At 40.3% G+C, this 13,584-nt stretch overlaps 1 protein-coding gene across 2 annotated transcripts in view; it reads left to right on the forward strand.

The window, feature by feature from the left end:
- Positions 1-13,584, forward strand: part of znf609b (zinc finger protein 609b) — a 97,853-nt gene that overhangs the window by 71,908 nt on the left and 12,361 nt on the right. For both annotated transcript variants that reach the window (XM_088992104.1, XM_088992103.1), the window contains exon 4: positions 13,124-13,211. In XM_088992104.1, coding sequence (XP_088848230.1) covers positions 13,124-13,211 — 88 coding nt within the window. The remainder of the gene's footprint in view (positions 1-13,123; positions 13,212-13,584) is intronic.

Genomic DNA, 13,584 nt, shown 5'->3' on the forward strand with positions numbered 1-13,584 from the left:
TTCTTCTACCAAGATTCCTGCCATTCACCCGTTGACTGTTCTTCATGCGAACTGAGAGCGAGACAGGCAAGGGCCTGCGGCAGGGGTGGCAGTTACACAAGGAGACTTCTGTTAGTGACACAAACATGGCTCAGGGCCAACATCAGCACTGCATTTGCCTTTCCTTATTCTTTGCCTCTGACAATGTGACCGCCCCCACCTCTTCTCGGCATGTAACCCCCTACCCCGCCTCAGTTAAAAGTTTGCCCTTTTCATGCACCCTTGAAAATGCTATTTTGGCTAAAACAGGCTATGGATTGGTCCGCTGGGTCGCATGGGGGAATACTTTAAGTGGTTATTAAATGTTACGGTCGGAAACTACTGGAGTGGTTTTGTTGAAAGGGGCTTGGTGGGATGGGGGGAACTTGGAGATTTAACTGTGCAGGTGTAAGCCATGTGGTAGAAACCACCAGGATCAATTTCACGACTGTATTTTCCGCACTATAACCATACTTTGAACCCTGCTGCTTTTAATGTGACAAGACTATGTTACCCATTAGAATCAGAATCATCTATATTGCCAAGTATGTGGAACACATAAGTAATTTGTTTCTGGTAGAACACGGTGCACTGGTAATATCATCAAAAAATTGCAAAGAGGCACTATACAGTTCTATTTTGGTTACTGTTTAAAGAGTTCATGGCTTGGGGAAAGAAGCTGTTTAAATGTCTGCTGGATTTGGTATGCATGGATCGGGAGCGCATAGTCGTGTCACAGTTGACCAATACACTTAGAGATTATGTCACAGTTGACCAATGAAAGTGGCCAATTCTGACCTGAATATTCACCAGTCATTTATGGTTGGAGCATGCACATACTGTAGGCTGTGAAAGACAAATCAGAAGGGTGCGTGCATCGTAATACACAGCTGTTTAGAAGTGAATGTAGTCGATGGTTGAGCGAAAATAAAATGTTATGAGCATTTTGGGAGATAAGTGCCACAAACGGTGCTATCTATGCATCGCGATGCTTATCTCTTTGTTGTTTGACTCCCAACTCACGACCACCGCAATCAGAAAGCATCCTCTGCGTCTCCAAAACACGCAACAATCGTCTTTACGAAAGCTGCACTGGCGCAGACAGATTTGTTGGCAAATTGGCCTCATTTGATAGGGACTGAGAAAGGCTTCATGAGCTGCCTTCGGCATTGTTTTGGGACATGGAAGGCGGGAGCATTTGTGTGACCCTTTCTTTGCAAGTATCCTATGCTATAAAATGGAGACCGGCAGCTATTAACATTTTCATGGCTAAACCTAGCTTCTGTGGGTGTGTTATTTAATCCGTGCCACTTTCCTAAATCCTATTTTTGGGGTTCAAGTTGCAATCATGTGGTTTGTTGTGCGGCTCGATTCACTGCAATATAGAAGGATATTGCTTAACAGAGACATGGCATTTTTTTGTGTAACGGGAAGTATATAAAAAAAACTACTGAATAGGAGGCCTGCAATTCCCTGGTAACCAGTTCATTGCAAATTTCCCCATTGCGGGACGAATAAAGGTATTCTGATTCTGATTCTGATTCTGATTCTGATTCATGGTGTACCTCGACAAGACAGCAGGGATAGCCTTCAGCATGCCCGCGACCCTCATGAGAATAAGCGGTTAGGATAATAGATTGAATGGATGGACTTATTTTCATATAGTTATATGGTGTCTTACTGCTATAATATGCTATTCATGTAACCGACACAACTATCACATCCCGCCAATCAATGCTGCAATAGAAACACAAGCCTGATTGGGGTTTCATGATGTTGCGGACCAAAGTGAACATGAACACTTGGTAGTTGTATTAAGTTCATCCTGTCTACTTGATATCTAATTTATTTTTTAAATATGAAGACTTGGTGTAAAGATGACTTAAAAGATTATTGCAAAAACACATTTCTATCATTGTCAGGCACCTGAACACTGAATTTGGTTGAAACAAGTCAAGCGTAGTATTAGAAAGGAAGAGATAAATGTGGGAAAAAACATTGCAGGGACCCATCCTGATTAGCAGTGGTGATGAACAATGCCATACGTTACTGCCTGCCAAGTCTCATACAAAGCTGTTTAAGCGCGAGCATGTGTGTGGCGCGTGTGTGTGTGTGTGTGTGTGTGTGTGTGTGTGTGTGTGTGTGTGTGTGTGTGTGTGTGCGCGTGTGCGTGCGTGCGTGTGTGTGTGTGTGTGTGTGTGTGTGTGTGTGTGTGTGTGTGTGTGTGCGTGCGTGCGCATGTGTGCATTGCATTTCACATGCCAGCCAACAGCTGCTTCATCACCCCTGCCTTTCAGCCTTGTGGGAGTAAATGAAGAACAGACTCACTCTGTGTAAGAGAAAGAAATGGATGAAAAAGCAGCAAGCAGTAAACAAAAAGCAATCAAAGCAGCTTGACCCCTGGACATTGATGACAAGAATATTGGTTGATAAGACAGAATCATTTTTTTTCCTCTGTGATTTGAGCAAAGATGGAGGAAGTTCTTCATCTTAGACTAGAAGGATACTCTGGAATGGTTGTGGTTTTCACATTTTCACTTATGTGGGTTAGTGCTCCGAATTACCACATCAGTAAATAAATACAATGAGACGCTTTCTCGGGTGATGATGGAGGAAATGGGTCATTAGAGGAGAGGAAAAGCAAATGTGTGCTGTTGAGTCAGTCTGGTGGCAAGTGAAGCGTAGACAGCAGAACGGGAGGTTGTGGGGGTAGCGGGTCATAACCATGGTATTTTGAGGCCCAGTACTGACACAAATCCCCTCTGCACAGAGGAGGCAGTGGCAGCTCCCAGGGTCACGTCAGCATTGCGATGGGCTAACCCCTCCAAGGCTTAGCATGCTGATACCTCCAAATGTCATCTCTAAAGTGCTGGAGAGGTTTATTGCTCTTGAAATACAGCCCAGAATGCACTGGCTGCTGCTCGAGGGGAAAAGGAACACAGAGGGGCCTCCTTGGCCAAATAGTCCTGCTCACTGCCAGTGCCCCTCACCCCTCTCTCGCCAAAGACCCCCTGACCCCCCCCCCCCCACACACACACACACACACATACACTCATTACACTGCAAACTGTTCCAAAAAAGGCCCCACATAATGTATAGATTCACAATATTAAAATATGTTTGTCTCATGGATTACATATGCATTAGTTCCCCCAGAAACCTGAGATTCTACAGTCGAGTAATTTGCCCCCTGATTTCAAAGCCCTTCGCCGAAATCAAACAGTTCGTAGAACATAGGGTTATTTGTAGAATATTTTACAGGGTAGTTTTAATCCCAGCAGTTTTTGTGTGAAATCCATTCTTCTACACTCGTTCACATGAGAAAATAAAGTTGCAAACGCAGCGTGTCCGTGATGTGACACGCATGCGACATTGAATGACACACACAAAATCAACGTCACAGCAACAGCAGTTGCAGAACTAAATATTAGATATCAAGTAGACAGGATGAACTTAGTACAACGACAAGTAAATATGGTTTAGCATGTATTTTTGATGAGATGAGCGATGCGGAAGCAGGTAGAACGATCTGGGGCAAATGAGGCGAAGCTTTTTCAAGCTTCCTATTTCACGGAGACGTCGACTAAAGATGATGTCATTGCCACACAATTAGTGAATTGTCTGAGCGACTGAATTCACGGTATTTACTTTCATACTTTCATACTGTATGCGTATGTTTCATAATATTCAGGTCAAGATTTTCTCTAATCACTCAAGCCCATAGTGCGGTGAAATGTGCACTTTTTTATGCAATCGATGAGAAGGTTTCTTCAGCCGTCATCTGTACAAAAGTGAAGGTTTCGGACGTTTCGCCTCCTATCCAAGAGGCTTCGTCAGCGAACCAAAGTCTGACTGGTCGTATCGGCCCCATTTATATATCCCTAATGTCCAGACATGGTGGCGCCGGACACAGCTATGATAGGTCCCTACTCTCAGGTTGGGGGGGCAGAGGACCCCTCCCTGTGGCCCCACTGATTGTTCCTACATTCCTGACTAACGACTGGCCTATTACCCCCACTCCCACCGGTATCACCTCATCAGCATAACGCCCCTCATCAGCATTACGAAAGTTGCCTAACCTGTTTTGCCTAAGCAGGCTATTGTATGAACGATCCAAATTGAACCTCACCCCACCAGACCGGTTTAATGAAGGATTTTGTTTTTTTATAAGAATCGCTTCTTTTACCCCCCTTTCAAACCATCTATGTTCTTTCGCTAAGATTTTAACCTCATTGTCGTCAAATGAGTGGTTGCTAGCTTTTAGGTGCAAATGTATTGCCGATTGAGGTCCACTTATATTATCCCTACGATGTTGATAAAGTCTTTTTTTGAGAATTTGTTGAGTCTCCCCAATGTACTGCTCTTTACAATTTTCATTCTTACAATGTATGGAATAAACTACATTACTTTGTTTTTCATTTGGCAGCCTATCTTTTGGATGCACTAATTTTTGCCTTAACGTGTTTATCGGTTTGAAATAGGTAGGAATTTTATGTTGCCAAAGGACTCTTTGTAATTTTTCAGAAACTCCTGCAATGTACGGTACTGCTACTCCTCTCCTTTTTGTATCTTGAGAATTATTGGTTTCATTCCCTATTCTTTCTTTCTGACATTTGTTGAATGACCACTGAGGGTACCCACAGTTAGTGAGTGCTCTCCTGATATGTTTTGACTCCTTTTCTCTACCTTCAGTGCTAGTTGGTATTAGTTTAGCCCTATGCTGGAGGGTTCTGATAACTCCTAGTTTATGTTGTAAAGGGTGGTTAGAGTCAAAAAGTAAGTATTGGTCAGTGTGCGTAGCCTTCCTAAAGACTTCTGTTTTTAGCGCTCTGTCCTCTTATAATTACTTTACAATCCAAGAAGGCTAGTTGGTTCTCTTGAATGTCCTCACAAGTAAATTTAATGTTGAAGTCTACAGAGTTGAGGTGATCTGTGAAGGATTGGATTTCTTGTTTCTTAATTATGACAAAAGTATCGTCCACATATCTAAACCAGTGTCTCGGTTTTGTCCCTGGGAAGGATGTGAGGGCCTGTTTCTCCATCTCTTCCATGTAAAGATTAGCCACTATGGGTGAAACTGGTGAGGCCATAGCACAACCATGAATTTGTTTATAAAAATTTTCCCGAAATTGAAAATACGTAGTATTAAGGCAGATTTCTAATAATTGGCAGATGTGATCCGGTTTAAGTTTGGTTCTTTCATGCAGAGAAACATCCGCCAGCAGCCTCGTCCTCACCACTGAGACTGCTGCTGGGGTTGGGACAGATGTAAAGAGAGAAGTCACATCGTATGATGCCAAAGTTTCCTCAGGTTCCAATATGAGGTCTTTGATCCTCTCTACAAACCCTGTGGTGTTCTCTACGTGATATTCTGTGTTACCAACCAACGGAGCTAAAATAGTTTTTAAATATTTGGCTACATTGTATGTAGAGGAGTCAATGCTACAAACAATGGGTCTGAGGGGGAACCCTTCTTTATGTATTTTTGGCAGGCCATAGATACATGGCGTGGCCTCTTCCGGGTATAATCTAAAATACATCTGTTTGTCTATATGTTTTCCTTTCTCTAACTTTTGGAGACAGTCAATCATTTCTTTCTTGTATCTATTGGAAGGGTCCCTTTTTAGTTGCTCATACGTGTTAGAATCACTGATTAACCTATTTATTTTGTCTTCATAATCCAATGTGTTGAGAAGCACTGTGCATCTGCCCTTGTCTGCTGGCAAAATAGTAATATTTTTGTCTTTTTGTAGAGTAGTTAACGCCTTTCTCTCTTCTAATGTTATGTTGGACGGAGGAAGTTTGGCACTACTGAGAAGAGCTGATATTTTAATGCGTAGATCATCTGCCCCTGCATACGAAAGTTTGTTATTTTTAATAGCCGATTCAGTAGCTGTGATGTAATCTATTGTAGGTATAGTTTTAGGAGTCACTGAGAAATTTAAACCTTTGGTAAGTACCGCCTTTTCTGTCTCTGAGAGATCTCTGTCTGACAAATTTTTGAGCCAATTCTCCCTTGCAAACTGTTCATTCCTAATTTTTCGCGTGTTTACCAGTAGCTGAGATTGTTTCAGTAAAAGTAATTTTTGAAATTTACCCTTTTGTCTATCTTTGGTTTTGCTGTGGTGCCTCATATAACCGGATTTAGTAAATTCACACACTTCCTGATAGATTTTGTGGGTAAGTTTAGTTTGTAATCGCTGATAATAAGTTTCTATTTCTGACTGTTTGTTTTTTATCTCTATGTTAAGTCTCCTAATTCGCAAATGTAGAATTTTCCTAGTATAATTTTGTTGCATTTTATCGGCTAAGTATCCGGGTTCCAGGGGTGCTTGCTTCAAGCATTTAGGAATTAACCGGCTCTGTCTACATCTAAGATTGAATCTGAGCTGGTTCTTTAAGTCAGCTAATTTAATGCAAATAAAATCCAATAAATATGCCCAAACTAGACACATATTATACAAACGTTGATTGTAATGTGTATACATGTATTTCAAAATAATATCCAAAAAGAGTTTGCTTTATAATTGGTCATTACAGTTACAGTCTTTTTAATGTGCGGAGAAAACCAACTTTCTAGCCTCTCAATCAAGAATCCCTCTCCACAGAATTATACTTGTTGCCCACAGAATCAACACTTCTCTGCAGATTACTGAGGGGACTCATAAATTATCCATTACATCATAGTCTCATGAGGATCACTGCTTTAAGCAAACGAGTTAAAATTTGTTTGGCATTTCAAGGGATGAGACGTTAGTGTGAAAGAGTTACACCGACATAAACGGTGTGGATTACTTCCCTTTTTTTTCCTGGTTCACTTGTGTGTGCTAAAAGTGGAAATTAAAAGCAGCCTTTGATCAAGTCGTACTCAATGGCTCTGACCACTTTTGCAACTGTTTTATGCATTTTAATTGTAAACGGTATCCGCAATCTCAAACATTTGTCTTTTTTTTGCAGTAGGTAACAAAAATGAGAGAGAAAAAAAACATGGTTCTTTTCACACCACACACCACATTGTGTTTCTTTTACTGTTCATTGTCAAAGTGTACACGGTTATGATGCTTAGTATATCTCGCACTGTCCTGAATGTACACCCGCTGGAGGAAACACAATCCAGATCAGGATTTACTGTTCCAAGCGGTACAGCGTTGATCCAATTTGAAACGAGTGGTGTAATTGTGGCTGAAAGACACTTGAGGTTTTTTTACAGCTCTTGTGAAGACCACCTGTCAGTAACCTCAGTTTTTAACTGACTGCAAAGCATGGTTTGCACTTGAACAATGTGTGGTGGAAATTGTCTTTCAAGTAAATTGGTTACACAAATTAATTTAATCTTTTACCAATCAATTTACCAATTTTTATCAACTCAATAATCTGTGGGCCCTGGAATTTGAGTGACAATGACAAAAACCCAGGCACTGGAATGGACACATTTTTGCACGTCTGGCAGTGAATGAGTTAATGTAGTCAATATACGAGAGATAATTCTACAACTCCTCGATTGCAGGATTCCTCAGAATGTTTTATAAATTATTCCAAAGGATATGTGGATAAATCTGCTGTCTTGATATACTTGAGTCATAAATTTAGTCTTTGGATTGTGTTACAAGAGGTTGCCAGAGTGAGGCCATTGAGACCTGTGCCTTGCACCTCAAATTGGCCTGGAACTCCTTTTTTCCAAGCACGAAAATAGCCTTTAAAACATCAATCATACCCCTGAAGGAATTGTATTCCTCACCGGTGTTTGTCATAAGATATCATGTTTGCTATATATATGTCAACGAGTGCATGAGCGATGTGTCTTTGGCAGAACTGTCTCTTAATCTCAGTACCATCTCCTTAAAGGAAAATACCAGAGGGTTTGTTTCAACAAGATGGCTGTAGACTTTCCCAGATGACAAAAGAAAAAAAAAACTCCCCCATTTTCAAATTGTTTTCTGGAGGGGGCGTGTGTATCACATTCAGATTTCGACAAAAGGTCCCGACATGTCTGGTTGCCCTTTTTAATGTACTGACACAGTTTCGGATGCATTCTTCTCTTCATCCACAGCTGCATGTGGCTGATAATGTTCCAGAAGTGCATAGCATACTAATGCACCCTTCTTCTGCCTCCCCTAGGAATGAGAAAATTGACCTTCTCACAGGCTGTCATTCCTGTCAGTGAAAGCAACTTCACATTTTTACGTCCTACGAACCAGATTGTAGCCTGCAAACATTTCAAATGGGGCCCAGATGAAGTCCCTGTAAAAGATGTCAGCTTACAAATAAAACCCTTACTTGATGTTTGTTTCTGCTAGCCACGTGTAACCGATTCCTGTCTGACTGGGAACAATGTTTGTCATTCCTTTTCTGTTGTAATACCAGTGACAATCATCAAGTTAAACATGAGACCATGCCTGATTCCCAGTGTGTATATATTTGTTTCCAACTGAAAAGCAGCTAATTACTTTCCTCATTAATACGTCTGTGTAAGCTCTCAGTCGTACAGGAGTGGTCCATCGATGAGAAGGTTTCTTCAGCCGTCATCTGTACAAAAGTGAAGGTTTCGGACGGTTCGGAAGGTTACGTCCGAAACCTTCACTTTTGTACAGATGACGGCTGAAGAAACCTTCTCATCGATGGTTTCCTCATTAATTTACAGAATTCTTTAAAATCAAGGAGTGTGATAGAAGTCCTAAACCCATAATGTCGTTAAAATGGCTCATTTTGTTCAGCACGTTCATCTCAGAGGGAGTTCATGTACAGTGCAAATATCGCCTGATTACAGATTTAACGGGCATATATATGATGGTAAATTGATTCTTTTAGCTCATGCACTCACATTTTCGAGTTCTTCACATTCATGTTGTTACAGTATACTTATCCCGGAATTTCTTTGACATAAGATGGCTTTCTGTCAATCTGGTTATAATGATTCGGAAGTTGTGCTTCATTTTACGAACTATCCACAAAAGTGCAGTTGAGAGATCCCTTTATATACAAACTTTAATGATGTATAAACCAACCGCATCGCTCAAATGATTGTTTTTTGTCAGAGTAAGAGTTTTCAGGCTATCTCACCAGCCATATCCTTTTTCTTCTTTATATCATGATACCTGACACTTTGGTCCTCTCGTTGGCACTTAATTGTTTATGGTTGGTATCAAAAATACCTGCTGGTGCTCATCAGTCTTCACATAAGCTAACTTTTAATTCAAACTCTCTTTCCTTCTCTGAAAAGTTTCCAAAATGTGATGTCAAATTCGATTTTTGACAGTCATTCATTAATCCTACGGAGTCGTTCTTGAATGTGTGCAGAGCGGAGGTCAGCCAATGAACTTGATAAACAGAGAACTTTATAGTTTGTTCTCACTGCAACCTCGTGAAAAGTATTAAAACAGAGAAGACGTTGGGACTCGAACTGCCTTTCACCTGTGCAGCTGCACAAAATACTCTTGACTTAAAATTTCATTTCGGATGAGCCTTTTTCCCCAAAAGTAATCCCATACAAGTACGCAAGAGAGTTGGTGGCCTCTCAAAAGGCTGCAATGTGTTGCTCAACATCACTGAATGGAAATGATTGGCCCTTCCTCTCATTAATTCAGCCTTCACTCAACTGTCTTGGGTGACCCTAATGAGGGTGTCATTAAGTGGGCTAGTGTGCAACAAGCTGTTTTTACCTTTCAATCTTTCCAACGCTTTTGTTCACGTCACAGGAAAAAAAATGTGACAAATAAATTGAGTAAGTTGAGAAAATTGGACTTTTCCTGTCATAACCCTTGATACAGGCTGAATCGTGACTTTTTTTCCTATTATGTGGCTGATTCTTTCATGTTTTGACACGGTGCCCTGAATTCTGGCACTATTAAAAGGAGTCGTGATGAAAGAACAGCAAATTAAGCTGACGTTTTTGCTTCCAACACAGACCAAGTATGTTGCCTCCTTTGTGCATAAATGTATGATTTACATCAGTGGGAAAAGATTGACTGCCAAGACTGAATTTGCTTGGTAGAAACAATGAAACAGATGAAAATATTTAATCATTTAACAATTTATAACGTATGCACTCGACTTTATTATAACAGATCAGCGGTCCAAATGCACATCACAACTTATAAGAGGCGGAAAAAAATCTTGTTGAATGACTAATCCTGCAGCATTGTGTCCCCTCGAGACACAAAAATCATACTTGATGTTTTTGCGACACCAATCTCAATCTTTATACGGGATACCCAGGGAATCTTTTCCAGTGGTTTCGTGTACATGATGCATTAGCTTGATTTGCTCCGTGGGCGTTTTTGTGCATAAATGGAAAGGAGCGCGCATGCAACATTTTGGTGGTGATTTAAAAAGCAGATATTCAGAGAAACCCTTTTGTGTTCCTCCTTGCGCAGGCGGTGGTAACGGTAACGGTTATCCTAGCAACAATGTTTCCTCATACCTAAAATTCAAGTTCTTCTGGTTGACATCACAACCGCCAACAACTTCTGAAGCTGCCCCCCACCCACCCCCCACCCCTACCCCCCAAAAAAACCACACAAAAGTGGACAACCTTCAACAATCGCCTCCCTGTGCTCGAATGGTCATAATTAGTGTTATCAAACCATTTTCCATATTGGTTTCATCAATATCTTAATTGTACTTTGTAATATTTAAATGTCACTGACGGAGGAGAACAGAACGGTCCATTCAATGTAGAATTTGTTCTTTGGTGCGTTAGGTTATTTATTTATTTTTTCTCTTGGCCAATTATGCCTGTAGCTTCGTGTGCCTGCATTTTGATTTAGTTCAGTGGCCCATTTCCTTCAAATATATTCAAGTATGTCACATTCAATTGAATTGGTCTTCATTTATGTTCGCGTTCTTTTCTTGACAATAAAATGCGAATGTTGTAAATTATTGTGTCTTGAGTTGGGACTAACCAGTCTTCACCGAACTGACAAATAGAAATTAGACACCCATTCACCCTCGAATGCAGACCTGCAGTATGTATGATCAATTGTTTTTTTTTTTTTCAAACATGATCATTATGTTCTTTTATTATTTTTTACAATATACTTTTGTTTTGCTCATGCAAGAGTGTTGAGGGAAAAAAAACACGTGAACCACAATGAGTAGCCCGTATATGAAATGTGCTATGTAAATGAAGCTGCCTTGCTTGCCTTACCATTATCCATAGCCAACCCAAAATTACATTCAAATTCAATTAGGGATGAGCTGGTTTTGTTTGACGGGATGGCTGCCAAGTTACTTAGGAGGCACCGTATTAGTTCAAGAGTTGCTGAAAAAGGATGGAGGGGATTGAATAGATTTATGGTGTATTATGTGATACTGGGAAAAATGAACAGTTATATATTCAAGAGCTGTTGCCAGACATGGTCTAGGTTGAAAGTTCAAAAGTGACGAAACCATTCTAAACGGCTGACTTTCTGTTTTTGCTGAATTTCCAGAAAAATCCCTCAAGTATAACAAGTTGATCATTACACCGACAGAAAAGATAACCATTCCACTAAATGATGAATTATTATTGTTATATGTTATACTGTGCCCAGAAGGTAAATTTGTCAGACTATGTGAAGAATTCTCATTTTGTACAAGATTATTCTGATTGAAAAAATATTTTTTTTCACTCTGGCTTTTTGCTTGCTAAATCTTAAAACTTTCACACTGAAACACATAACTTAAAGAAAGTAATATAGGAAAGGTTTGAGCTTATCTACTCTCTCATTTGCCTTTTCTTTAGTTATGTCCTACCACAACAGCTGCCCGAGCAGTTGGGGATTCTCGCCAGCTGTTGAAGGCATTTTGGAACAAGTCAATGATTTTTTTATGTGCTGAAGTCGAGATATATGATTTCATTCCATGCAGACACAATCGATATTGACATGTGTTTAGGCCTTAGTGGCCTACAAACTTGCATAGTTGTGAAAATGCTGGAGATCGACACGCTTTTTCACCTGCTTTTATAGACCAGAGCCAGGGGCTGGGGGAAGTTGTTGGAGAGGAAAATATTGTGAGTGGAGAATGGTTATAAGTTTGAAAAGAAGAAGTGATTATGAAGGAGAGAGGGAAAATGAGGTGAGCAAGAGTTGTTTCCTCAGCTAATAAAATGCTCTGAGCGATGGAAGCTGCCAGCCGGCATTCCTGTGCTATTAGATAAGTTAGCTCACTGCAGCCCTTAGTTTCTCCGCAGTGCTGAAGTGGCAAACTGAGGTCACCATCTCAGCAAAAGTGAGAGGTGATGAAGTCAAGTTAGAATGTTATTTCGCACCACAGTTTCTCTTCATCAGCCAAAACTGCTTGGCTGGTCATGTGCAGTTGAATTAAATAACTGCAAGACCACAATTGTTTGATTTAATGGAATGTCTTTGTTAACATTTCTTGACATAATTGTCAAGCTTTATTGACTTTACAAGCGGTGCCAGATTAAACATACTTGCTTTCACATCTTGGGGAGGGTAAAAAAGTCCCACTTAGAAGTGAGATTTCACAGGACTAAGTTTAGATTTGAAATGCAAGGTGAGATCAGATATCCGACTCAGAATATCTCAGATTGTGTCACTCAAGCGGAGTGCTACCAAATTCACGGGTGTCAAATATCGACACAGAAGTGACAGATTGCTGTCATTCCAATGAAGTCAGCGTGCTTTTCTTGCACACATGGACATCTCCAGCTAAATTAAACTGTTCGCCACCACATTTATTAAACCCAAGAGCGTATCTTGGTTGAAAATATTTGAACCAAGTCATAGTATTTCTACCAAGGTAGGCGAGAGGAATGTCAAAAATGATAAATAATCACTCTCCAGGGAACTGTCCTAAACTGCAAGATGGTTTATTTGAACGGGAAATGTGCTAAGTGCATTTTGGACTGGTAACCTGAGTGTGTGTGATTATTCTCACAGGGATTCCCGTCAAGCAATTTTTAAGATTTGCTCATAAATCAGTCCCCAAACCATTACAGTTTTAAGAAAGGGCTTTGCCTCATGTGATTGTCTTGAAAACCTCTATTAAAACCGTCATGGTTCGATCCATTCATTGATTTCTTAGTGTTTTCCTACTCACACGTATTGTAATTGACAGATGTGATTTTAATTCTTGAAATATGATTTTTTTTTTTCCACAGGGATGTTGGTGGTAAATGTTACTTGGAGAAACAAGACTTATGTGGGCACACTTTTGGACTGTACACGGCACGACTGGGCTCCACCTCGGTAAGAAATGTTCGATTTACTTATCTGTTTGCATCCTTATGCATGACCTTATGCATCCTGTCTACCTTACACCTCAGGCTTGCACGACTTGTCTGTGTGCGGCTTCTTCTCATGTTAACCGTTTGGCTTCTCGTATTGGACATTGGTAGACTTAATTGTCATGGGAACTGTTGTCTTTCTGCTTTCCCAAAGTGAAGGCGTTATCAGACTCCTCTCATCCAATGTGTCAGTAAATGAATATTACCATGATCGAAAAGATGCTGGATCTATTTTCTTGTGTTTTTATAGATTAGATTAGAATACATTACATTAGAATAGTCTAAATTAGATAACATTTATTTGTCTCACAGTTTCATCAAGAATGATGTGTCTT

This window comes from Hippocampus bargibanti, linkage group LG03, assembly GCF_051943395.1.
Source record: "Hippocampus bargibanti isolate YZ-2025 linkage group LG03, ASM5194339v1, whole genome shotgun sequence".
NCBI classification, from domain to species: Eukaryota; Metazoa; Chordata; class Actinopteri; order Syngnathiformes; family Syngnathidae; genus Hippocampus; species Hippocampus bargibanti.